This window comes from Pelodiscus sinensis, chromosome 1 (assembly GCF_049634645.1).
Source record: "Pelodiscus sinensis isolate JC-2024 chromosome 1, ASM4963464v1, whole genome shotgun sequence".
Taxonomy (NCBI): domain Eukaryota; kingdom Metazoa; phylum Chordata; order Testudines; family Trionychidae; genus Pelodiscus; species Pelodiscus sinensis.
Genome location: NC_134711.1, coordinates 49,073,994 through 49,101,266, shown reverse-complemented (window position 1 = coordinate 49,101,266; position 27,273 = coordinate 49,073,994). Strand labels below are relative to the sequence as shown.

The window sequence follows — 27,273 nt, the reverse complement described above, 5'->3', positions numbered from 1 at the left end:
TAATGGTTAATTAAGATAAGACACGATAGAATAGTCCAAAAAATTTAAAAAAAATTGATGGAATGATCTTACCGAACTTGTTCTTTATTTTTTAAGGTTTGGCATTCAAATACTTTTTTTTCTGTTTACACAGAGAGAAATCCTGGCTCAACAACAGCGTGAAAGAGATGATATAAATTTTCATAACATATGTATGTTTTGTGATAAAGAATTCACAGGAAACAGGTTTGTAGTTTGAGTATATGTACTATTGTTTTCCTCTTGATTGACTATTCATTGACCCTATCTGTTGTTCATTGTTTTTGAGACATCCTCAAATTAGCTCAAAGGCATAACAGTTAGGGTCTGCAATTTGGGAAGGATTCTGATGTGATTCTTGGAACCAGACCTCTGTATCCTACACACTAAAGAACTGGAAGTGTTGTTTAGCCGGGAGATTAGGAGTCTGTGCAACTTTCGCACACCAGATATGACCAAGCTAATGATCAGCATTTGAAGAGACCTTTCTCTAATAAGCCTCAAATGGATGTTGAAACCTAATGGGAATATATAAAAGAAAGAAATATGAAATGTCATATGAATAAATATGTAGAATGTGGAACTGATAATGAGGTGGAAGGACTTTAAAAGTCCTCTGAATGAGGATTATTTAAAAATACTAGAAGATTTACTTGGAATTGTTCAGGTCCTTAACTCAATCTTTGTGTTTTGGAAAATAAAATTAAAACATACAGGCTTCATTTAAATTATTGTTCTGAAATGGAGCTAGGGATGAGTGGTTCAGTAAGCAGGCTGATGTGATGTGATATGATATGAACAACTAGCTCCCCCTTGCTAGTTGACAAGTCACTTTCCCCCTCCCCACCTTTGCTGCCTTCTTCTGATGGAGGCAGCCAGGAGGGGCAAAAGGCAGGGGGAGAGGTATTTCAAAGCAGCAGCAGCACTGCATGTAACCTGGGGCCAGACCTGATGCTGGGCTCCCCACTGCGTTTCAACGTGGCAGTGCTGTATGAAGCCGCTGGGCTCACCACGGGACTTGGAGCCCCCAGCTGACCCTGGGCTCCATGCGGTGCTGCCCCTTTGAAATGCCACAGGGAGCACAAAGCCAGAAGGAGACGGTTTCACTGGGGCTGTTGCTACACTTCAAAGGCAGAGGTGCCCTTATTGTCTAATCAAATAGTCAATGCAAATGACATCAACTAATTGATTAGCCAGTTAATCAAAATTTTACATCCCACCAAGGGAGAGATGACTACCCCAGAGCTCTCACCACAGCAGCTTGACCCTGGTGAGGTGCTTCTCACCTGGCCTTGCTGCATCTCCAGTGGACACAATTTGGAGGGGAGCTGCATATCCCCTGATTGGGGCAGGTCCAGATTCATATGCTCCTTGCACTTCCCAGCCAGATTGAAGAAGACAGCAAACAGTGCACTTTCTTCTCACTCCCTGATGGAAAAGAGCCACCAGCATCTCAGTACCAATTGGGGGGTGAGGGAAGCTACACACACACTACCTCTACCCCTAAAGGGCACTTGGGGATGAGAGGCTCAGGAATCGGTCAGTCTCAGACAGGGGAATGGGGACTGCCACCAGCCAGGCCCTTTCACCTGCCTGGTGATTCTATCTCTTTTCTGTATGGTTTTCTGAGTAGCAATCCCATTCCAGGTTCATCCCATTTTCCTGGCACAACCAACCCCATACCTTGCTTTAAGTTATGATAAGAGGAAGCTGTAAACCAAATTTGATGGTCCTAGCTTTTACCATTTAGGAGGAGTTCATGACCAAACAAACAAGAACTCTCAAAAATATAGTAGATTAAATGGACATCCTCCCTAAATATTTTGAAAAGACCATGACTAAAAAATAAATATTGCTGACCTTTCAAGAAAGTTTTCTAGTAGGGAGCTTCTTGATTAATTTCTTCCATTTGAAAGACTTACTGCCTATTTCTGATTTACATCCCATTACATGAGAATGGATTTTTGAATGTACAGGCAGTCCCCGGGTTACGTACAAGATAGGGACTATAGGTTTGTTCTTAAGTTGAATCTGTATGTAAGTCGGAACTGGCGTCAGCCGCTGCTGAAACTGATCAGTTTCAACCATGGCTGAATCTGGACGCCAGTTCTGACGAACATACAGATTCAGCTTAAGAAACCCAGGCGTCCCCAAGTCAGCTGCTGCTGAAACTGATCAGCGGCTGATTCCAGGAAGCCTGGGGCAGAGCAACTCTGCCTCGGGCTTCCTGTGGTCAGCCGCTGGTCAGTTTCAGCAGCGGCTGACTTGGGGACGCCTGGGGCAGAGCAGCTGGGGTGCTGCTGGGTTGCTCCAGTAGCGCGGCTCCTCGGCGCTACTGGAGCAACCCAGCAGCACCCCAGCTGCTCTGCCCCAGGCGTCCTGATTCAGCCGCTGCTGAAACTGACCAGCAGCGGCTGAATCAGGACGCCTGGGGCAGAGCAGCTGGGGTGCTGCTGGGTTGGTCCGGAGCGGCGCTGTGGGACCAACCCGGCAGCCCCCAGCTGCTCTACCCCAGGGGTAGGCAAGAAAAGCCTGGTCTGCTGTAGCGGGGGCACTAGCTGTACCCCCCTCCCCCCCCAGCAGACCAGGGAGACGGGAGTGGCGGGATGCCCAAGTCCTCCACGGCTTTACTCAGTCTCCCTGGTCTGCTGACCTGGGAGACACGGAGCAAAGCCGCAGAGCACGCGGGCAGTGGGACAGTCCAGGCGCGCCGCGGCTGTCCCACTGCTGGCATGCTCCGAGGCTTTGCTCCCCATCTCCCTGGTCTGCTGGTCAGACGGGGAGCAAAGCCGCGGAGCACGCCCACAGCGGGACAGCCCGGGGTGCTTGAGCTGTCCCCCTGCGGGCGTGCTCCGCGGCTCTGCTCCCCATCTCCCTGGTTTGCAGGGACACGGGGAGCAAAGCCTTGGAGCACGCCCGCAGCGGGACAGCCCAAGCGCGCCTGGGCTGTCCCGCTGCGGGCGTGCTCTGCAGCTTTGCTCCTGTCCCCCTGGTCTGCTGGGGGGGTCCAGCAAAGCCGCTCCCCCCCCCCAGCAGACCAGGGGGACAGGAGCAAAGCCGCCGCCTGGGCGGCTTTGCTCGTTTGCCTGGGAGCAAAGCTGCCCAGGCGGCGGCTTTGCTCCCGGGCAAACGAGCAAAGCCGCTTAGGCGGCGGCTTTTCTCTGGTGTCCCTGGTCTGCTGGGGGGGTCCAGTGACTTTGCTGGACCCCCCCAGCAGACCAGGGAGACCGGGAGAAGCTTTTCTCGCCCCGGAAGACACGGGTGGCGACCCGCCGCCCGTGAGCTCCGGGGCGAGAAAAGCCCCGTTCGTAAGCGCGGATCCGACGTAAGTCGGGGACTGCCTGTATTACAGAATAAACTTGACAAGTATTTACTGTATTTCAAAATATAGCCTTAATTTTTTGTTTGCTAATCAGTAAAAGGCAAGCTGAGAAATGACCTCTTATAATGTTTCTCAAAACAGTGTACAAATTAGTAGGTTAACTCAGAATAATAACAATAATGTTGGTCAGAAATAATGTTTGTAGTTTTATTTAGTGATTTGGGTTTCATGCATTTGAAATTAAGAAATTGAAGTGTTACTGAAACATGTACAGTGAAACCTTTGTTATCTGGCACTCTGTTAACCAGAAAACTTTGGTAACTGGCATTGCCCCCAGCTACAATACTGTCACATCCTCAGGCGCACAGGCCTGGCTTGGTTTACCATGATTGGCTTAACAATTTTTTATTTAAGAGGTACTAATTATCTTTAACTCAAAATAAAAATGTGAGATCAACTGCCTCACACTACAAATCTACCAAGATTAAAAACTTGTTTTACTATTATTGTCCATTGGTTTTTCAAGGTGGATGAGATCCTCAGATAACCAGAATGTGCTGGATAACACAGGTTTTACTGTAGTAGGTCTGAAAATAATTTTTCTACTTCAATCCAGTCAAACGAATTGCACTCTTACCAGTAGCAGAAACATTATTAATGCTTTTGATGATGGCTTGTATACATTTTAAAGCAAGTAGAGAATTGTAAGGTGCTAACTCAATAATTCTTATGTTCATACGTAAATATATATCTAATGTTCTTCAATATCTTTTGTAGGTCCGTTCTTTTCAATCACATGGCAAGAGATCATGCTTTTAATGTTGGGCTGCCTGATAACATTGTAAATTGTAATGAATTTTTGGATGTATTACAGAAGAAACTTGACAAGTATGTAATTTCTTTTTAAAAAACTAGCCTTATGTCATTTTACTGTTAGTCTTGGAAGCAATTTGGGCTAAAATTTAATTGAACATTCATTGCTACTTAAAAACACAGGATGTTGCTCTTACAGGTGTAATCTTAGAAAAGATACTGTTTTCTTTTCAAATTTTGTTCTGGCTAGTTCATCACTTCTTGAATTTATGTTCATTGACATAGATAATGGAGAAAAGTTGTGATATTTCAGTCTTTATGCACACAGAACTCTCATTAATTTCAATGAGATATGCGTGCAGTAAAGGCTACTGTACCTGGGCATTAATAGATACCCAGGCCATAGAACTTCCCCAAAATAAATCTTGATGTAAAGATTGTCAGTGATGGAGAACTCACCATAATGCTTAGTAAATTGTTCCAATGGTCAATTACTTTCACTGTTAAAATATTACACTTGGTTTCTAGTCACAATTGATCTAGCTTCAGTTTCCAGCTACAGGATCATGTTATACCTTTTCATTGCAAGATTTTCATACTTCTAGGAAATCTTCATACTTCCTGACAGATTTTCATACTTCTCATTTTAGCCCTCTATTTGCTAAACAGCTCGTACATTATCAAAGGCAGTACTCCTTTGACTCCTTCCGTAGTCAATCTCTCTACACCAGACTCCTGCATGCTGCTATGCATTTTTCATGCTCTGTCCTGGAAACAAGTATCCTAGAAGAACTCTGCAATGCTCCCAGTTAAGGATGTTAAATTGCATTTCATAGAATCATAGAACTGGAAGAGACCTCAGAAGGTCATCAAGTCCAGCCCCCTGCTCTAGGCAGGACCAATTCCAACTAAATCAACCCGGCCAGGGCTTTGTCAAGCCGAGACTTAAACACCTCTAGGGATGGAGACTCCACTACTTCCCTAGGTAACCCATTCCAGTGCTTCACCACCCTCCTAGTAAAATAGTTTTTCCTAATATCCAACCTGGACCTCTCCCACCACAACTTGAGACCATTGCTCTTTGTTCTACCATCTGTCACTACTGAGAACAGCCTCTCTCCATCCTCTTTGGAACCTCCCTTCAGGAAGTTGAAGGCTGCTATCACATCCCCCCTCACTCTTGGCTTCTGCAGACTAAACAGACCCAAGTCCCTCAGCCTCTCCTCATAAGTCATATGCTCCAGCCCCCTAATCATTTTGGTTGCCCTCCACTGGACCCTCTCCAATGCGTCCACATCCTTTTTTGTAGTGGGGGGCCCAGAACTGGACACAATACTCCAGATGCGGCCTCACCAAAGCCGAATAAAGGGGAATAATGACATCTCTGGATCTGCTGGCAATGCTCCTCTTAATGCAACCTAATATGCCATTAGCCTTCTTGACTACAAGGGCACACTGTTGACTCATATCCATCTTCTCCATCCACTGTAACCCCCAGGTCCCGTTCTGCAGAATTTAATCAGCTAATCAAGTAGTTGATGGAAATTCCATCGAATAGTCGATGGGGGGAACTGACCCTGGGAGCTAACCCTGCTGCAGCTCTGTTTTTTAAATATAGTAAGATCCAGGCAGCTCTGACTATATTTAAAAGGCAGAATTATATCAGGGGACCTTGCTGCCTCTGATGGAGGTGAGTACAGAAGGTGAGGGCAAAAGCGACTTGACTTGACTACCCAACAAACCTAGTCAACTATTCACTTTCATCCCTATTCCCAGTATCTTTGATCATACAAACCAGGAAACAATGTTTATAGATGTGATCATTATGGTGTCTGTAAACCCTCGCTTTCCCTTCAGTTAAGTATTGAGAAAATGGATAACCATGGGTAGTAAAGGGTTCGTTAGTGCACACATGAGAAGTGAACCTTTGTTCTTACCAGACATGTACACACATGGAAATTGTTGGTTTCCAGTGTCACCCGTGGTCAGAAAGCAGACAGCTGAGCCATATGCCCACTGGCAAAGCTACTGTGTCCATGGCTACTAAAAAATTGTATTTGAAACAGGTACAATTTTAGGAAGTAATTGATGATTTGGTGATTGAAAATGACTTAATGTGCTTTTTAGAAGATTCTGAATCAGAAAACCTTGTGCTGCCAACTAAGTGGTAATTCTGTGTGTTCCAAAGTGAGAGATCTGAGTCCAAAACTCTGCTTCGGCTGCTTGCTCTCCATGTAAGTAGGAGTTGGCATCATTTCTGAGGCAGAGCAGTCTTTTGTATCCAACTCGGAGATCATGAGACAGACACTTCTCACTATCCCATATTAGTTAACATATTACTAAAGGAAACCACAGATACATCTATCTAAATATTATAATGCTAGAAAAGTTTGATGTAGCATAAATCCACAAAGTACTAAAATCCATAGGAGAACCTGGTCAGTCAGTTAAATTAATATGTTAGCATGAATTAGAGTACTTCTGATATTCATCTACACCACAAACCCATCCAGATTCCTTGGAAATAAGGAACTTTGGACAACATTCATTGAGATGAGCCACTTGCCAACATTCATGATGCTACGTCTACACTGCACAGTTATTTCAGAATAAGCTATTCCGGAAAAGTTATTCTGAAATAGCTTATTTCAAAATAGCACGTCTACGCTGCTGGGAAGCCTCAAAATTAGTCTGAGGCAGGCATCCCTAATGTAGACATGCTATCTCCATTCAGAACCCCAGGAGGAATAACTTAGAATGGCCCTGGTGAGGGGTTATTTCAAAATAGCAGAAGTGGAGCATCTACACGCACCTTATTTCGAAATAGCTATTTCAGAATAGTCGTTATTTTTCGTAGAATGAGGTTTACAGAAGTCAGAATAAGCTGTCCATTATTTTGAAATTATTTCAAAATAACAGAATTGCTGTGTAGATGCTTGCATAGTTATTTTGGAATAATGGCCATTATTCCGAAATAACTTTGCTGTGTAGACACACCCTCAAGGTCACTCCATTAACAAATGCAAACTGGTCCCAATAGCTCCCATACTTTGCCTATAAATCAGTGATAGTTTTGGTCTATGAGGTCAAGAGAACCATTAACCAGTGGCCTCTCAGTCTTCATATAATTATGTAGCCAGCCACGCAGAAGAGCCCACCTGTTTTTGTTTTTGTTTTATTCTGCATCCATAGGTGTAGGAAGTTTTACCAGATTTCCTGCTTCAGAACATAAACATTAGTTGTAGTTGCCTTCTGCAGCTCCTGTCCCCGCCTCAGGCAGTGGAGCTCATGTGCCCAGCTGCAACACAATCCCCCACATCCTTCCCTCTTTCCAGAAGCACCTGCGGCAAGAAAGGGCTAAAGAGGCTTCAAAAGGTGACTTGGGAGACATCAGCAATGGGCAGGCAGCACAGACTCTTCCTCCCTGTGGGTTTTCCTAGTAGCCTGCTACCAGCTTATGCAGGCAGTGACCCAATCAGTGTGCTTCCAGCTGCTCCATCACTGGGTTTTCCTACAACTCTAGTCTGAAGGTATTCCCTCCAACTAGAGCTTGATACCTCTGAACAGCCTTCTGTCACTACCAGTCTTTGTTAAATGTGGTAGAGGAGTGTCAGATTCTGGGATTTACCATCACTGACTTAGATTTAGCATAGCACTTCTTCTCCAGGGGAGGCCCAATAGATCTACCACTACAGTACAAATGAACTGTAAGGTCTCCTCTTTTTCTCCCTAGAAAGATCCAAGGGCAATAGACACAGGTGCTGTTTCCTGGAGGTGGCCTTCTTTTCCCTGCTAAGCCAAACTATTCAGAAGGTCCAGAGGCAGAGGACACATAGTATTGATGGCTCTGTACTAGCTGAAGGAGTCAAGTTCTCTGATCTCCTCTGCATGGCTCACTCCAGCCCCTTCGTCCTCTCTACTCACTCCCACACCCCGCAGTGGAATACTCAAGCCCAGCTGCAACATAGGCCAAGCAGCTCAGATCCCTTCCCTCTTCCCAGAAGCACCTGAGGCAGGGGAGGGCAAAAGAGGGCTTGAAACGGGTCTTGGGAGAAGTTATCACGGGGTGTCACGTAGAGGGAGAGTACCCAAGACAAACTTTCTGGCTGTTGAAGTGATATCACATAAGAAGGACTTCTGGAACAACCTCCACTTTACTGGCATCTAGAAAATCTTCCACACATTCTTCCTGTTTGAGAACTTGGCTGAAGCTCAAGCTGTGGTGCATGGAACATAGTTTCTTTCCTTTGCCATCTTGGAATTCTTACTGATGGGCCGGACTAAGGGCATCACTGTTCAACAGTGAATGGTCTGGCATCACTGCCAGCATACTGTCCTCCATAGGTGGGAAGAGAATCTCTTTACATCTGTGTTTCAAGCAGTTGCTCACAACTGCAGCTTTACTTTATCCTCCTAAGATTCATCAAGTGCTGCCAATGGACCTCTGTTTAGTTTTTTAAAGGCCTGTCTCAGCATCCCTCTGAGCCTGTCAAGAAGACATCCAGATGCTACTTCTCCATCAAGATGACCTTCCTGGTAGACATGGCCATCACTTGAAGGATGTCAGAGCTTGGGGCGTTATCTATTGAGAAACCGTCTGCATATTCCACAGTGATAAAGTGGTTCTTCTTTCCTTTTCCCAAAAAGTTAACTCCCTCTCCCCCCCTCCACAGAATCTAAGAAATCATTCCCTTTTGTCCAAAATGAGGTTACCTAAGGAAGAAGCTTTGATACCCTCTGGAAGTTCATGGAACCACCAAGATCTACATGCATGGCATGCAGGTTTTTCATGAATCCAGTGCTCCATTTATTTTCCATCAGAGATAAATAAAATCTACTTCAAGATGATTGAGTGCATCCATAAAGCCCACAGTTGGTCTCTGTCCGCAAACAGCATCATTTCCAACTTGTTGAGAGCAGTAGCAGTCTTCTCACTTCAGAGATTTTACTCACCTTATGACAAGATATGCAGGACAGCCACCTGGTTGTCTGCTTGTTTTAGAGGCCTGAATGCCCACAACTTGTTACATTTTGAGGTGCATCAGCCATTTCTGCCTCCAGTAGGAACATGCTCCTTGCTGTGGCCTTTCCAAAGTAGAGTTAAAAATTTAAAACCTTGGATGCATTTCTGTCTTTGAATCTTCCCTGAATGCACGCTGTTACAAAACACCCTTGGTTAATGGTTCTGGACTTTGTAGGTGAAAGAAGGTGAGTTTTTTTTGTTTGGATTTTTTGGTTTTTTTTTACTTAATTCCTGCAAGTTACCAGGTCCTCAGATCCAATGTTCCCTTGTGTGGAGTATTGGGCCATGAGCATAAAAAGTGCATTTGGCACATTCAGTTGAGGTAAAAATTCCACTCTGAGAGCTCTCTCTGTCTCTCTCTCTCAAAATAACTGCTTATATGTAGACGTAGACTTTATTTCAGAATGTCACTTATTCCGAAATAACCCTTCTGACTGACTAGCTGGGTCCTGCCTACATGCAGACTAAGAGACCATTGGTTAACAAATATCAAATCCTACTTTCTTAGCTTGTCACCTGATTGTGATTGGCTGACTATGCCTGGTCTGACTCTGTCCTGGACCTCTGTAGGATATCTTTTTTCATTTAGCTTGATTTCACGTTCTTAAAATTAATCTTAGTGTGTATCTCATCAGTTCATTAAATTATTAAATTGTAGTGGTTTAATGCAAAATATCTCCGCTGTTTTGGGGGTATCATTTAGGCTCTCAGTATATACTTTTGCAATATTGTATATTGTCTTTTCATTGTTTACCTTTTTATCTTAGTTTGCAGTGTTTATACTGTGAGAGAACCTTCAGAGACAAAAACACACTTAAAGATCACATGAGAAAAAAGCAGCATCGCAGAATCAATGCCAAAAATAGAGAATATGACAGATTTTATATCATTAATTACTTGGTAAGAGGTTTTATATATAATTAGTAATTGAAGAGCTGCAGAAAAAAATCTGAAGTCTGAATACTTCTGAACAAGCGATTAGCATAAAGGTTGAAATTCAAGTGAAAGGCACTTAAGAAATACACTTAATTATCGAATGATATTTGGGATAATTATTGAACTAAAATAAATGTTTAAGAATTCTGAAACACTCAGGAATACAGTTTGATTCTTTAATAAGCAGTTGGGACAATTAAATACAGTAATGAAATAAAAGGAGAGGTGATGTGAGTGTTGTTGCATTGAAAATTGTTTTGTTATAGGCTTTACCTGAAAATATTCTTTAGACTGTACAGTATATGTAAGGAAGCTAATTGGTGGCTTTCAAGTGGAATAGAAAATAAGCCTAGAATTCCCCTCGTCCCCAAGTGTAATGTGCAGTTTGCAATAGGTATTAACAAATTTCATGTGGGTGTTTAAGTTTGGTCTAAACCTCAGTTCTTCGCTCCAACCTGTTGTGGAGTAGCTGTTCCATATCTGCTGTGTTCTACTACAGGAGTTATTGCATTTCACTTGAGTAAAGCGTGTTATATTAATGGTAATATACTTTCTCTCTGTCCCTTAATCCTCTTCCTTTTTCCCTCTCTCCCCAGACTTTATACTAGTAGTCAGACTGCCATCATTATTTCTCATTCTCTGGCAAGTAGGTTTGTTTCCTTCTCCTTCCCAGCGTGAAATTCATTTCCTTGTTCACTTCCTCTAAAGACTAAGACAAGGAAGTTTAAGTCCAGGATCAGTGAGGTCTTTCCTAGATGTAAAAAAAAGTCTGGTGTATAGGATTAGAGAAATTAGAGGTTGATTTTAATTGGAAAGAAGGGATTCCAAGGCTTCTAACAGGTCAAGTGTTTGTTTCCAGCTCTGCAAGATCCTGAGTTATCAGATTTAAATATGATATTGTGTGTGTTGGTGAGGGGAGTTTAAGAGACTACTTCAGGTAAATTTAGAGGATTCACGGCTCCCTCATAGTCCTATAATTATAACAGTATGTCTTCACTGCAGTTAGGCTGGGTTCTTTCTTCAGTGTTTTTCCTAACCCGTTCCCATCTGCACACAAAATCTTCTCATTTGAGTTTGATTTAGCTGGCCCAGCTGGAGATAGGGGTTTGAGTGTGGTTCTACTTGGCAATGTAGATGCCAGATAAATAATTGAGGACTGATAGGAGAACCGGGAAGGAACGGAGGACTGTGTGTCCATAACGATAGACAAGGTCTTCCACAATTCTCTGGGAAAGAATCATGCAGTGTCTGTTTTCTGCTACACAAAGAACCATGGATGTGTCTCTAGAAGTCTAAGCAACACACGTGGGTAAATACAGCACAGTGAGAACACAATAAGTTAGTGTGCCTGCTTGAATGCAGGGTAGGCTAACCCAGGTGCTGATCACCTAGGCTAATGCTGCAGCAAAGACACTGCCTATAAACCAGTCCTTTAAGGGTGAGGGGTACTAAAAGTAGTTCAAGAAAAATGCAAAGTCTCAAATATTTGAATAGCTTTTCAGTATCATGACATATATAGTATTTGTGGTCATGTTTTAACAAGGTTTTATTGACACTTGTTTTGAATGACCATAACTGCCCTGGCTCTGCCACTCGTTAGCAAACATAGCCATCCCATAGCCTCTACACCACATTTTATCAGAATGTATTTTTTGTTTATCATTTCCATTTGACTACACTTTGCCCACTACCCTACTTCTATCCAGTACTTAAAACTAGAGCTGTTAGGAAGCATATAATTTGGTAATCGTGTAGCTGACACAAATTTTGTCAGTTGCATGATTTAACCGATAAGCAGCTCTGCATTTAAGGTAGCTTGAGAGCTTGCAGGTAGGCACGCTTGCTCGGTCCTGGCTCGCGCCGGATCCTGGCAGCTACCCTTGCTGCAGCTCTGCATTTAAAGCCTGCCTGCTGGTTCTCAAGCCCCTTTAAATGCAGAGCCACAGTGGGGGTAGCTGCTGGAATCGGGTATGAACCTGAACTGAATCAGCATGCCTGCACACCAGCTCCCAAAACACTTTGAATACAGAGCTGGAAATGGGAGTTGCACGTAGCTGGTAGCATTAACCGATAAGCATTAATTGTTTAACCAGCTACACTATTGCGACCCTACATAAAACCTTTCAAATCTTTGAGCTGCTGCCAGCTATCTACCATTCTTTAAAATGTATCTCACAATGGTTTCCTCCTTTCTCCTTAAAAAACTACACTGGTGTGAGGTGCAAGAGGTCTGAATCAGCCCACGCCCAATGACATGCAGAGTCAATATTTCTTGACTCCTTCTCAACAATAGATTCAAGGTCTCAAATATCTGATCTTGTAATTGTGCCACAATTGTGTACAGAAAAACTACATTGGGTTTTATTACAAGATTCTAAAATCTCTCCTTCGGAATCCCTTGTAGCTTGAACCAAAAGGATATGTCTACACAGAGTGCTTCAGCAAGCCCCCTAGACCAGGCTGACAGATTTGGGATAGCTGAGCTAGTGCTAGCAATCTAAATATAGCAGTGTAGACAGTGCTTTCAAGTTTCAGCTCAGGCTAGACCTCATACTCCAAAAGCCACCCCGTCTCTTGATTTCAGAGCCTGAGTTCCAGCCCAAGCAGCAACTTCAAAGTGCTATCTGTGCAGCTGTTTTTAAAGCATTAGCACAAGCCCCACAAGCATAAATCTAAGCCTAAATTAGCTCAGACTGGGAGGCTCACTGCTGTGGCTGGTGTAGACACTCCATCTAGCCTGCCGATGTAGATGAGAAGTTACGAAACACTATAGATATTATGAAAACAAACACAGCCTCTGAAACATTTGTAAGCAGTTTACTGTAAAATATGTAATGAATAATGTGGTTGTGGGATGGTATAAAGGTTTCCTTTAGTTATCACTCTGTAGTGTTAGACAGTCTCATATGCTCTGAAGGTGCTTATACTCTAAGGCCGCATTTAGACTACGCGAGAGTGTCGAAAGAGGATGCAAAAATTCTGCGGGAATTTGCGTATCTTCTTCCAACCTCGCTTTCGAAAGCAGAGCTTTCAAAAGTAAAAGTAGTTTACACATGGCTTTTTCAGCGAACCCTTTCCTCCTTTGTTGGAAAAGCCACTCTTCCTCAAAAAGAAGTTTATGCGGCTTTTCGACAAGGGGGTGGTCGCCAAAAAATCTACTTTCACTTTCTAAAGCTCTACTTTCAAAAGTGAGATCAGAAGAAAATATGCAAATTCCCATGGAATTTGCGTATCCTCTTTCGACACTCTAGTGTAGCCTAGATGAGCCCTAAAGGTACGTCTACACAGCAGCATTATTTCAGAATAGCTGATGTTATTCCAAAATAACATAGTGCACGTCTACACTACAAGCCATTATTTTGAAATAATGTTGAGCTGGAGGACTTCTTATGCCAACTCCTGTAACCCTCATTTCACAAGGAGTAAGGGAAAGTTGAAGGAAGAGTGTTCTTCCTTCAACTTCCTGCAAATGTAGACAGCGCCAAAAGCTGAATTAAGCTATTTCGACTTCAGCTACGCAATTAACATAGCTGAAGTTGCACATCTTAACTTAGCTTCGTCCTGTAGTGTAAACATTCCCCTAGTGTCTTCTGGTGCATTTATATGTTTTTTAACACAGCGGAGGCAATAAGATTAAAGAGAATGCAGACTGTAACATGCTCAATAATGTTTCAGTGGATTATCCTGTACCACTCACAAAGACCTAAGATTAGCTCCTACTGTACGCATTTGGGCCATAGTAATAATGTTAATGTTGTTTTAGTAGTATCCAGGTTCAGCATCAGAACCTGAATCTGCCTACAGCCTGCTTTCCATAATGGCATAACAAAGGGCTGTTCCTCAACTTCTTGCATTTTTGGTAGAGATGTTTAACCATTTTAAGATAAACCACAGTAAGATGTTCTAGTTTTTCATCTCCTGTGAAAGCTCTTTCCCCTGCTGTACTTGAAATGTCCAAGAGATTCTCAGCTTTCAATAGCTAACAGAATGTGGCTATTACATGTCTATCATCCCATTACAGAACAAGGCTTGATATAAAGATTTGTGACTTCCAGTCAAATGTGACACTTTTGGTTTTGGGGCAGATTTTTTCTGGTCATTAGACAAACCAGAGAGTTGACAGAATTATATAGCAAATATTCTGCCTTTCCAAATGTCACTTTTGCAAAGCTTAGTGCGCAAAAATGGATTTCTAGTAGTAGGCACCATTATAATATTGTTTTAACTATCAACCCTTTTAAAATGAACACAATAAACCTCTTCAAATGGTAGCTGAATCTTAACCTATTTACTTGGAAACCTATTTATACATGATTGTAATTAAAGAGATTCCTTTTTAAAATACACTTGTGTGTATCTGCCTGCTCTTTTTTATAATTTTGCTTCATATATGCACCTTCACAGAGCACTGTGTTAAATAGTCTTTACAGTTATAGTTGGCTCAGGACTAGAGCTTTTTTGTTTTTGTGGGGACGTTTTAAATAGGTCTTTTTGTTCATATTTACTGAGAGCGTTTATAGAATTGCCTCACAAACTTGAGGCCCATTCTTGCTCCCATTGAAGTCAGTGGCAAAGCTCCCATTGACTTCAGTTGGAAGAGGAACATATCCTTGTTTTTTCTGTATTATGCTTTTGGCTTCATTAGCATTTATAGTGTAATTAATTGTGAGGATCTCCTTTCTAAACTGAGAAGTTTGCATTTTATGGCTTATTGTTTTGTGTATGGGTCCTTTCTTATCTTAAGTAGCCTACTTGACGTAGCAGGGAAGTATGTAAATGCAGTCAGGTATCAGTAAGTCATCTTCTGAATTACCAACATTCCTTAGATGACATGACTTAAAAGTAGCTTTTGTTGTGCTGCCCTGATGATAAATCACATGTTCTGCTTCGTCGGTTACTGTACAGCAGCGGTTCCCAACCTTTTTTATACCGCGGAGTAGCAAACCCATTCACAAACTTTGGAGGATCAGTAACATTTTATTTGCATGTTTATTATGCAAATAACCAATATGCAAATACAAAAATAAAATGTTACTGGTCTGCCAACCCGCTGACCCTGTCTTGTCACTGCACATCCCTCTACGTCCAACCCCAGAAACCTCTGACCCCTTCCAGCCAACCCTGGTACTCTGTGTCTCTGTACTATTAAACTTGCCATCTGATATCTCCTATATCCCACTAACCCCATTACCTCACAAGTCTGTCTTGCCAAGCCTGTCACCCTAGTTCCCACCATCTCCCACTTCCCAACACCTTCTCTGCCAACTTTCTTTTGTCAGCTATCTCTGTCTTGCCTGGAGCATGTTCTGCATCCACTGTCACTACCATCTTTGGCACATTGTGTCCCAGTGGCCCCTGACTTAAATTGACAACCTCCCATTTCCCTGGATCCTGCCCCACCACTCCGTGCTCCCTGATCCTGCCCCACTACCCCGGTGCCCCTTGCTCCACAAACTCCATGACTGCCTGTTGTGCCAAACACAGATCCTGCCCACTGACCCTGTAACTGCTTGTTCCACAAGCTCTGAGCCGTCCTGACCCTGCTCAGACACCCTCAGATCTGCTGTCCCCTGAGACAGAAGCACGAGCTGCACTGCATCTGGCTCCATAACCACTGACCCACTGCAACCCACACTCTGTGGAGCAGATGGACACCAAATTACACAGGCTAAAGGACTCCTGTATCACCCTAATGATCCTGGGCTATACATCCCCAGCTTGGCCCAGACTGCTACGATAAGTCCCCCATGCCACCTCTTTGGCCCCTTCTTGTGATGGTGCATGTTCCCTCAGCTAGGCACGCAGTCCGACATCTGTGGAACTGTAAAAGTGATAGGAAATGGCAGGAAAATCCATCTTTGTGGATTCATGCTGCATCTTGGGGGAGGGAAACAGTAAAATATGCAGCCACTCTTGCCTGTGGAATTCATTTTACACAGGGCCCTGATCTTAAAGGTGAGCTGCAAAAGAAGTTTCAAAAACTGCTCTTAGTGATTTTGTTTAGTTTAGGTTTTGGTTTTTTAATTCGAGGGGGAATTCTTCTTCTTTGTGGTATATAAAAAGGACTGACTGCTGTTTTAAAATGTGGGTGGGTTTTTTTTAAAACTTTTTGAACTATTAACAATATTAAGTCTATTTCCTTTGGCAAATTAGGGGAAAAGCTAAAGGGGGTATTGAGATATTTATAGATTTCTTACGTCTCAAATGAGGCAGAGACTGAGGGTTTTTAGACATCCTTTGCTGGGGTGCTCATTAGACAGAATTTAAATGTGCATTAACATAAGCGCACTCCCCCGCCCCCCTGAAAAAAACCTCCAAAGAATTTTTAACAGTCTCACTAAAAGTCCCTTCCCTCCAGTCTCTTGATTCTTAAGATGATATAACTCTACTGGTTTACTACTCACCACCAGGGAAGAGCAGAATTTGTTTTTTACATAAAACACTACCACATCATGGAGGCTTTCTCTCTCTCGCACACATGCACACCCCTCTTGGGTACTCTGCCTTCTGTGTAAATATCATAAAGAAATAAAAGGTTATATCCAGTTATTTCTCCCCTTCCCCCTTTTGCAGTCACATTTAACCCAAAGTGATAAAGCTTGATTTTTTTTTTCCTTTTCTTTTGAATATGCTCTGTTTTACCCAGAGACTTCAGAGTAGCAGGGAAGAAAAACTGTGAAAACATGTGTTAATTTTACAGGCATGAGCTACTCTCTTGTCATTACAGGCTGTGGTGTTGGCAGCCACGGTTTCCATAGGAAATGGTGGTGTGCAGCTGTGACAAGTGTGGGGAGAGGTGTTAATAGCTGCACATTATCTCAGATGAATGGTGACGTTAATGAGTCTCCACTGTAACTTGGAGAGTTTACACACTAGAGCGTAACATCTCTGAATTAATTACTGAATCTTGATTCTATAAGTGGTAATGGCATCATGTTAAGGGCTATCCAGAGATGTTTGTGTGTGCTCCATTTACCTGAGAGATTGTAACAGCTTTGTAAATTCTCATTAAGCTGTTAAATGATGGATAGCTTTATTTTCTTTCTCTTCATAAAAACACATTGACAATAATAGCATTTGTTATGGGGGTATATTTAATAATGAATATCTTTATTAGAGTGACTGAGTATTGTGCTAGAACAGAACATGTTCAAATATTCACGCTCGTTGATTAAGTTTCCCCTATATGCGTTTGAGATGTCAAAAATCTGGAGCCAAGATAATTAAATATGATGTGTATAAACCACAAGTATAAGAGTATGAGGACCAAAAAAAACCTTAAATTGTGGGTTCTGATTTTATTAGAAGGCATTAAGATGCTTTCATGGAAAGAAACACGAGAGAGAGAAGTTTAAAGCATGACTGTTGGGATCTAGAACAATATTGTCTTCAGCCTAGGACTGGCTCTGTAATTTATATTACAATAGCACCTAGTGGTCATAGCTAAAAATGGAGCCCCATTTTGCTAAGCACTGTGCAAACAAAGTGATGGGCAACACAGACAACGCAAAGGGGAGGTGATGTGACTTGGTTACAGTCACATACCTAGTCCAAGGCAGAGCTGAGAATAGAACCAAGGTTGTTTCTGTTGGGTGGTGCACATTCACACATGCCTTCATGAACATAAATGTATTCTGCGTGTGGATGGAAAAGATTAGATGGAACACTGGTTCCAGCCCTATGTCCTAATTCTTAGGTCCCACAGTCACTCTGCAGTACTCTATGGCAGGGTCCATAGCTGGCAACCATATGTCTCGGCTGTGAAGAGGTATAATCCCCGACTGGCTGTGCAAGCAGAACTCCCTAGTGTAGACTGAGTTACAGCAGCAAATCTACTGGTAAAGCTGCTTATTTCACTCACCATGGGAGGGAATAAGCTGTACCAGCACAGCTTTCTCAGTAGAAGCTGCACCTGCACTAGGAGCTCTTTGCTGTGTAATATACCAGTATGCCTACACCAAGAAAGCACTCCCAGCATATACACTTGGCCTACATGTCACTCTGGAGAGGACCATGTGTCGGATCATAACACTGTTCCCTGTTCCTATTGAGAGGTAAAACAGGTACAATGCTTATTAAAGTTATGATCCTCAAGCTACCTGATGCTCCATGCAAGTGTCAGACAACACACCGAGCAAGTGGGCACATATGAATGGGAATTTCTGACCCACCTATAGCTCGCAGGGGGGGAAGAAAAGTTAGGGTCCTCTCCCCTTCCTTTATGCAGGAGAAACCAGAAGAGGTGACAATCTTGTATTAATACTTGATGAGTGGAATCATAACTGTTTACCAGTAGTTGGGAATGGATAACAAGGGATGAATGGCTTCATTATGTGTTCTGTTCATTCACTCTGCAGCACATGGCATTGGCCACTATTGGAAGACAGTATATTGGGCTAGCTGGACCTTCGGTTTGATCTAGTATAGGAGTACCATTGTGTTACTGCGTTTTGGAGTGCATCTCACTTATACTCATGATGTAGACTTGCTCCTGTGTAAGCAGTAGATCTGAAAATACACTTCTTTTTGTCATATTCACAGCGGAGGGGGGGGGATGACTTATTAAAAATTAATCTTCAACCAGCTCTAATATTGACAGTTGTAATGTCCTCTGAGATCCAAAAGGATTGGATGGGAATACCATGCGTATTCAAGTTCAGCTTTGAATCTCTAAGGGGGCAAATATGACTTTCCTTTAAATCGGGCATCTCACTCATTTTTCTTAATGACCAAGATGGAATAGTTACATTTAAAATAATTAAGCATATATCATGAATTTAAATCCACCAATATATGAGTAAATGAAAACTTAGATGTTTACTGACTTAGCTTTACTCTTTTTCTCCATTCATCGAGAAAGTGGGTTTTACCCATGGAATCTCATGAGACTCTGTGTGCATGCATGTGTAAGGTGTTAAGTCTCTAAAATGCTACAGGACTACTCATTCATTGATTTTTTTTCAAAGTTACAGATTAACAAAATTACCCCTCTGAGACTTTAAAAGTTTTATATGTATTTATTGATTTCTTAAAATGTGGCACCTGTGTGGAAGTTACTTTTCCTTTTATCTTGTGTTTCTAGGAATTTGGAAAGTCCTGGGAGGAAGTACAATCAGAAGATGATCGAGAATTGCTAGATAACCTAGAAGAGTAAGAGTTTACATAAATTGAGAGTTTAATGAGGGGGTGGGAATCTACACTTCATGCTCAGTATACAATTTGAAAAGATGCATAACAGACAAAAACAAGCTCGGTTTTAATCAGAGCACTTCTCAAAGCCATTTTTCAGTGAGGGCTACTTACAAGCCAAATTTAGTCTTTCAATCACAAACTGTTTTGACTACAGAACTGTTCAAATGAAGATTATCAGAAACTTTTTATAATGGGGGTAGAGTGTAAAGCATATTTCCCCTTTTCTTAATACTCAGAAATGGCTGAATTGTTTTTCACTTCTCATTAAAGCTGGGCAAATGTTCAACCTTACTTAAGCGAATAAAGGAAATCATTACTAAGTAGGAAGCATTTTGTAGTTAAAGTACAGAACTAGGCAGCAAGTCTATTGATGACTGTTCCTGGTTCTGCGTGTAATTTGAACTTTAGTTTACCTACATGTATAATACTTTTCTACCCCACATAGCTATAGCAAAGCTTGATAAATGAGCTTAGGTAAAGTACTTAGGTGAAAGCTCTGTATGAGAGTTAAGACCCAAGAAGTCATTCTTCCGCTCTCCTCTTCGCTGATTAGGCCTCAATTGGAGTATTGTGTCCATTTCTGGGCACCACATTTCAAGAAAGATGTGGAGAAATTGGAGAAGGTCCAGAGAAGAGCAACAAGAATGATTAAGGTCTAGAGAACATGACCTATGAAGGAAGACTGAAAGAATTGGGCTTGTTTAGTTTGGAAAGGAGAAGACAGAGAGGACGTGATAGAGGTTTTCAGGTATCTAAAAGGGTGTCACAAGGAGGAGGGGGAGAAATTGTTCTTTTTGGCCTCTGAGGATAGGACAAGAAGCAATGGGCTTAAACTGCAGCAAGGGAGGTTTAGGTTGGATGTTAGGAAAAAGTTCCTAACTGTCAGGGTGGTTAAACACTGGAATAAATTGCCTAGGGAGGTTGGAGATATTTAAGAGCAGGTTAGATAGACATCTAGCAGAGATGGTCTAGATGGTACTGGGTCCTGCCATGAGGGCAAGGGACTGGACTCTGTGACCTCTCGAGGTCCCTTCCAGTTCTAGTGTTCTATTATCATTTCAGAGTATTAGGGAAGCACCATAGGATGTGAGACTCTTCATGGAAATATTCAGTTAAACAATTTGCTGTAGCTTACTGGATTTGATTTACTTAAGTATTACAGAATTTGCCTGCACTGCTATTTGCAGTAGTATCACAGTACTAACTCCAAATGGAGGTAATTGGACAGCAGTTCAGAGCCCTAGTAGCCCAGCAAGGAGCTCTAGTACTTCTCTTCCGGGGAGTTCCCCAGAATAGTATGCCTCACAGCTTCCAAAAGCTAAATTCCAGCAACACGGTGTGTTGCACTTGGATAGCTATACTGAAGTCAGTAGACTTACTCTGAATCTATGGTACTGTAACTGTAAAAAACAATTCTGACCCTTTAATAACCTTTACCTTTGTATTTTTTAGTCAAGGGGCTAAATTGTACCAACATAAAACATTGACAGGCTAGTCCATCCTAAGGCTCCTAGGGTATGTCTACACTACCCTCCTAGTTCGAACTAGGAGGGTAATGTATGCATACCGCACTTGCTAATGAAGCCCGGGATTTGAATTTCCCGGGCTTCATTAGCATAAGCGGGGAGCCGCCATTTTTAAATCCCCGCTGCTTCGAACCCCGTGTAGCGCGGCTACACGGGGCTCGAACTAGGTAGTTCGGACTAGGGTGCCTATTCCGAACTACCGGTACACCTCGTTTCACGAGGAGTAACGGTAGTTCGGAATAGGACCCTAGTCCGAACTACCTAGTTCGAGCCCCGTGTAGCCGCGCTACACGGGGTTCGAAGCAGCGGGGATTTAAAAATGGCGGCTCCCCGCTTATGCTAATGAAGCCCGGGAAATTCAAATCCCGGGCTTCATTAGCAAGTGCGGTATGCATACATTACCCCGCTAGTTCGAACTAGCGGGGTAGTGTAGACATACCCCTAGACACTATAATAATAAATCCAAACTATGGTAACTTGACTGAAGTAAAATTACTTACTGTGCACTCGTACTAGTTCAGTGAGAGGAAATTTTGCTCATGCTATCCATATCTTTCAGATAAAGTCTCTTCAAGCTCTTTTCAATTAATCACCTTATTTCCTTCATCACAGAGACTGGTCTGATTGGGAAGAGCATCCTGTCTCTGCAGTTTGCCTCTTCTGTGAAAAGCAAGCAGAAACTACAGAAAAATTGTGTCTTCACATGAAAGTAAGGCACAAATATGTTAAAAACACATTTGTTTTATCAGTTGGAAGTGAAAAGTAGGATTGTGACAACACTGAGATCAGGTCTTCTCTTGTACCACGAATGCAACAGGCAATAGTAGAATGCTCTCTTTAGTGCAGAACATAGTCATTACATCTCCAGTGGCTGCTTTATAGAAAATTCATTGCAGCCAAGTTTTACAATGAGCATATGAATCACCATCTCTGTCAAGTTTACAGACTGAAAACATGGCAAGATGATAGAGACTGCAATAAAATGTTATTAACTACAGTGATTTGCAGACTTAGCACTTACTACAGTAAAACACGCTACAGAATTGAAACTTAGATGTTAAATTAACCACATAAACTTTCTGACAAATCCAGAGATCTCTATCTGTGTTTGCCTTACTATTAAAAATTGAGCTGCTTCAACCTAAAATACTAGAGAGAGTGGTAATACACTATGGTTTGTTTTGGTTTTTTTCCAGGAAGCACATGGATTTGACCTTCTTAAAATCAAGGCAGAGCATGGTGAGTAAGAGGTACACTAATGACAGATGCTGACCATGACAGTAGAGAAAACCACAGCACAAGAATACTGGAGAGCATGGAAAGTTTCCATAGTCAGCTGACAAAGGACAACCAAGGCTAATTTTTTTGAAACTGTGGTCAATGCTTCTCATGAAATAGCTATGCCAGGGTACTTTATATTCTCTTGAAATGTTGGGTTCTTTAATGGAATAACTTCTGCAGTTCCGTGCCATCATTATTTTTAAAATGCTGTACGGGGTTCTTTCGTCCTTATGTAACAGGAAGCACAATGCACTCTGTGCCCAAAAGCCATCGGGCTCCCTTCCATGCAGTGAAGGGAAACAGTTTCCTTAACTGTTAAGCTCTATTACTGACCACTTCTGCTTCAGCTACAAGAAAGCATTCAGGAACAAACTCTGCAGAGTTATAGGACTCTGCTTATGTATGCCTTCAGTAAAGTTCCTTCCTGCTTCTTCATATTTTGTATCTCTTAAGGTGTTGTTTTTTGCTATTTGCCAGGTTTGAAGTTTTATCAGCAAGTGAAATTAGTGAATTTCATCAGAAGGGAAATCCACCAGTGTCGATGTTACAACTGCATGGAGAAGTTTCAATCTAAGACTGAATTAATAAGTCACATGGAAGTGACAGAACACATTACATTCCTGCCACCCAGGTCTACATGGGATCAACCACAGTACGTGCTAACTTGTGTGTTTCCTCCAATGTTTATGTTCCTATTTGACACTGCTGCAGAAGTCTGAAAGTTCAGTTTTGTGGCAATACTATGGTACCCAGAGTTACATGGCTCTTCTGCAGACCCAAGTGGTGGTATGAGCATAGTTGCAAGCAGTCAGGCCTATCCAAAATTGTAAGTCCCCACAATGTAGAGGAACATTGGCACAGACTTCTGCCCCAGATGCTTCAATACTGTTTTGCTGCACACAGGGACAACATGTTATGCAGGTGAAAAAAACAGGGAGAAGGAGCTGACTGCAGATAGCTGAACTCTTACTTCCCCTAGTCTTTCATGGGTTTTATAGGATATGCTAGCAGCCTGACTTCTCAAATACCCTGTTCCACTTCATTCATGCTTTCACTCCTATCCCAAAAAGCCAGAAGATTCAAGCCCCCTGGAAGTCTGCTTAAAAACCAGTTTAATTGCCCAAGACCTCTTCAGGGTCTCTACTGGGAGCTGTAGAGTTCTGGACCATTACATTAGAATGGTATGGCTGTAGCTACACTTAAATTGGTACAGTGATGCAGCTTCAGTGCAGATATTCACTGCAGCAGTGAGAGGGGTTCTCCCTTCTCTCTAAGGCTAAGATTGTCAGTGTCATAAAATCCATTACTTCCAGCAAGCTCCATGACATTGGGGGTCCCACAGTAGCCAGTCTCCACATGTGGCAGAGGACCCTCATGCAGCTGCCCAGCAACTGGGTCATAGCAGTCCCCTGGCAGTGGCTCAGCCACCACAAGCAGCCAGGGGTCTCCTGCAGCACCCAGTTGCTGTCATCAATGGCAGAGGGACCCTTGAGTTGCTCAGTGGTTGTGGGCAGAAGCGGCTCTCAGCCGGTGGCAGCAGAGGGACCTTCACATCTCCTCAGCTGCCTCACTGGCAAGGGGTTGTCTGCAGCTGCCCTGCCACTGTGAGCAGCAGGGGGTACCCCCTGCAGCTTTCAGCGCCTTAGGACAGTGGGGAGACCAGCTCTCCACTGGGTGACATGGGGAACTCTCTTAGCCACTAGGTAATGGAGTCACTGGAGTTCCCAGCAATGGTGGGGTAGGATCCTGGACCTTCCCTCCCTCTCATCTCATTTTGTCAGGAACATGTTCAGTAAAAGTCAGGGACAGGTCATGACTTCTATGAGTCTTTGTTTATTGCCCATGATCTTTCTGACTTTTACCAAAACAGTCCATGACACAATTGTACCCTTAACTAGAGTTAATACAGGCATTAGCTGAGTTAACAGAAAAACTTAGTACCCTCTACACCAGGGGTTAGGCAAACTTAACTGTGTCACTCACACTATGTCTACGCTGCAGGTATTTGTCGGCAAGGGTATGCTAATGAAGTGCTCATTAGCATTTGTCATGCTGTCATTTGCATATTCTCTGCCAATGCTTTTTGCGCAAGAGGTTTTTGCGCAAAAACAAGCAGCGTAGACGGGTCTGTTTTCCTTTTGCGCAAGATCCCTTATGCTCGCGTTTCTCAAATTGTGGGTCCCAACCCCCTGGGGTATCGCAAGCAACTTAGAGGGGGGTCAAGGTATCACAAAGTTTGAGAACCCCTGCCTTATGCCTCAAAAAAGGAGGTACAGGCAGTCCCCGGGTTACGTACAAGATAGGGACTGTAGGTTTGTTCTTAAGTTGAATCTGTATGTAAGTCGGAACTGGCATCAGCTGCTGCTGAAACTGATCAGTTTCAACCGCGGCTGAATCTGGACGCCAGTTCTGACTTACATACAGAATCAACTTAAGAAACCCAGGCGTCTCCAAGTCAGCCGCTGCTGAAACTGATCATCGGCTGATTCCAGGAAACCTGGGGCAGAGCAACTCTGCCTCGGGCTTCCTGTAGTCAGCCGCTGGTCAGTTCCAGCAGCTGCTGACTTGGGGATGCCTGGGGCAGAGCAGCTGGGGTGCTGCTGGGTTGGTCCGGAGCGGCGCTGCGGGACCAACCCAGCAGCCCCCAGCTGCTCTACCCCAGGGGTAGGCAAGAAAAGCCTGGTCTGCTGGGGGGGGGGGCACTAGCTGCACCCCCCCTCAGCAGACCAGGGAGACGGGGGTGGCTGGACCGCCCAAGTCCTCCACGGCTTTGCTCCGTCTCCCTGGTCTGCTGACCTGGAGACGCGGAGCAAAGCCGCAGAGCACGCGGCCAGCGGGACAGTCCAGGCGCGCTTGGGCTGTTCCGCTGTGGGCATGCTCCGCGGCTTTGCTCCCCGTCTCCCTGGTCTGCAGGGAGACAGGGAGCAAAGCCGCGGAGCACACCCGCAGCGGGCGTGGTCCGAGGCTTTGCTCCCCATCTCCCTGGTCTGCTGGTCGGGAGACGGGGAGCAAAGCCGCGGAGCACGCCCGCAGGGGGACAGCTCAAGCGCACCCGGGCTGTCCTGCTGCGGGCGTGCTCCACGGCTTTGCTCACTGTCTCCCTGCAGACCAGGGAGACGGGGAGCAGCTTTTCTCGCCCCGGAGGACGGGGGCGGCGGACCGCGGCACATCTGGGCGTCCCGCCGCTCCCGTCCTCCGGGGCGAGAAAAGCCTCGTTCGTAACTGCAGACGGATCCGCGTAACTCGGGGACTGCCTGTATACAGGATCTTGCCCAAAAGGGGTTTTGTGCTCAAAATGGACCCATCTACACTGCTTGTTTTTGCAGAAAAACCTCTTGGGCAAATGTCAGCACAACAAATGCTAATGAGCATTTTATTAGCATATTATTTGCTGGCAAAAACCTGCACTGTAGACATAGCTTCAGAGGTGTGGTTTTTCAACTCATGGAGTGACATAACTAGGTCAACCTAACTTTTTAGTGTAAACCTAGTCTTATAAGGGTAGTTCCCATCTCCTGTGCTTCATCAGGCTGACTCTAGTTGTGGAGGTTAACACAGCAGTTTAGCTTCCACTAGGATGCTTTTTTTATTACCTGCCGCCTTTCCACCTGCTCAGACAGCTGCAATAGTAACCCTAGCCTGTGTCTTCTCTCTGTGTGATGAGCAAGGGGAAAAATGAGATTTTACTCTTGAGAATCCAGCTATGCTGTGAAAAGGGTATAACCAACATTTTAAAACCAGACCATGAGAAAATACATAGTGAAAACAGCTAAAAAGTAATCTTGCCCTGCAGAATCCTTTAGGTGGGGATTGCAAATCTTGCAGAAATCTGAGGCTCTGGCTTTGTCCCATGGGATCTATAGAAAGCTTGCAGCAATTGTGAACAAGTGGCTGGCCATTCGGTATGCGAATATGCTATGATTGGCCATTTGCGGTGCATTGAGTCAGACTTCTTGCCTGAGTGAAATATGACAGTATGCGTCACTTGATGGCATTTCTCTGTATGCAGCCTAACTTTGCTCAATCTGATCAATTCCAACACTTCAGAGGATGTTCAGTGGGCAGAACCCTATTCATTTTGGTGAAATCCAGAAATGCCTGATAGCCATTGAAGTCAGACTCACAGTGTACCCATTTGTTGCCATAGGCAGTAGAACAGGTAGGCAATAACTTTTTACCAGGGGCCACTTCAGAAATTTGTGAAGTGGCACTGGGCCACATCAAAAGGGGAGGGGCGAGGATACATTCCCTGCTTCCCCACCCACAAGACTACATGTGCAATACACTTCGGGATCCTCTAAATAGATATATGTGTGTGTGTGTGTGTGTGTGTGTGTGTGTGTGTGTGTGTGTGTGTGTGTGTGTGTGTGTGTGTGTGTGTGTGTGTATATATATAATTTTTTTTTTTTTTTTTGGCTATCAGGTATTATTTTCCTACCTATGAAAATGACACACTCCTATGTACGTTGTCAGACAGTGAAGATGAACTGACAGCCAAGGATCAAAGCGAAGGTATCCCTGTCATTAGTGAAGATATTTGCGACCTAGAGGCTTTGAGACAAAACAGTATTTTAAACCAACTCCTCCATGAAGAGAACAATTAACGGAAGCCTAACCATTGAGACATTTACTAATCTCCATGTGTTCTACCTGCAAGATTAAAAGTAAAAATGTGATCTAACTTACATCCTAGTGTGATTTAGCCCATGCTTGCTATAAACACACTGATTGTAAATGAATGGGAATACCAAATAAAGAAAATAGGCAGTAAAAGCTGTATATAAACTTGTTGTTGTTGTTGTTGTTGTTGTTTTTAAACTCATCTGGAGGGAATAAAAGCATAAACTTCTCTAGTAACTTTATTGTTTATTTGCACAATTTTATTTTATCTGAACATCTACAGCAGTGGTCACCAACCAGTAGATTGGGATCTCCTGGTAGATCTTGGAGCCTCTGACAGGTGATCCTGATTGGTTTGGCCAAGAGGCTGTCAAGTGCCAGCACTTCTGCTGCCCCTCCCCCTACTGCTGTGCATCTCCTGCCCTTTGCCTCGGAATTGGCTCCTCAGGAGCTTGCTGCGCTGGGCAGGGGAGGGAGAAGAGGGATGCTGATGTCAGGTGCCCCCTCTCCCACTTTGTATCCTTTCTCCACAGAGCAGAGAG

The 27,273-nt window shown here is 43.5% G+C and overlaps 1 protein-coding gene across 2 annotated transcripts in view; it reads left to right on the top strand.

Moving 5' to 3' along the window:
• The window catches only part of ZNF277 (zinc finger protein 277), a 72,288-nt gene extending 45,388 nt beyond the window's left edge, over positions 1 to 26,900 (top strand). For both annotated transcript variants that reach the window (XM_006122514.2, XM_075929708.1), the window contains exons 5-12: positions 134 to 225; positions 4,118 to 4,228; positions 9,944 to 10,076; positions 19,195 to 19,262; positions 21,443 to 21,539; positions 22,027 to 22,069; positions 22,589 to 22,763; positions 26,535 to 26,900. In XM_006122514.2, coding sequence (XP_006122576.1) covers positions 134 to 225; positions 4,118 to 4,228; positions 9,944 to 10,076; positions 19,195 to 19,262; positions 21,443 to 21,539; positions 22,027 to 22,069; positions 22,589 to 22,763; positions 26,535 to 26,715 — 900 coding nt within the window. In that variant the 3' untranslated portion in view covers positions 26,716 to 26,900. The remainder of the gene's footprint in view (positions 1 to 133; positions 226 to 4,117; positions 4,229 to 9,943; positions 10,077 to 19,194; positions 19,263 to 21,442; positions 21,540 to 22,026; positions 22,070 to 22,588; positions 22,764 to 26,534) is intronic.
• Positions 26,901 to 27,273: the final 373 nt, after the last annotated feature.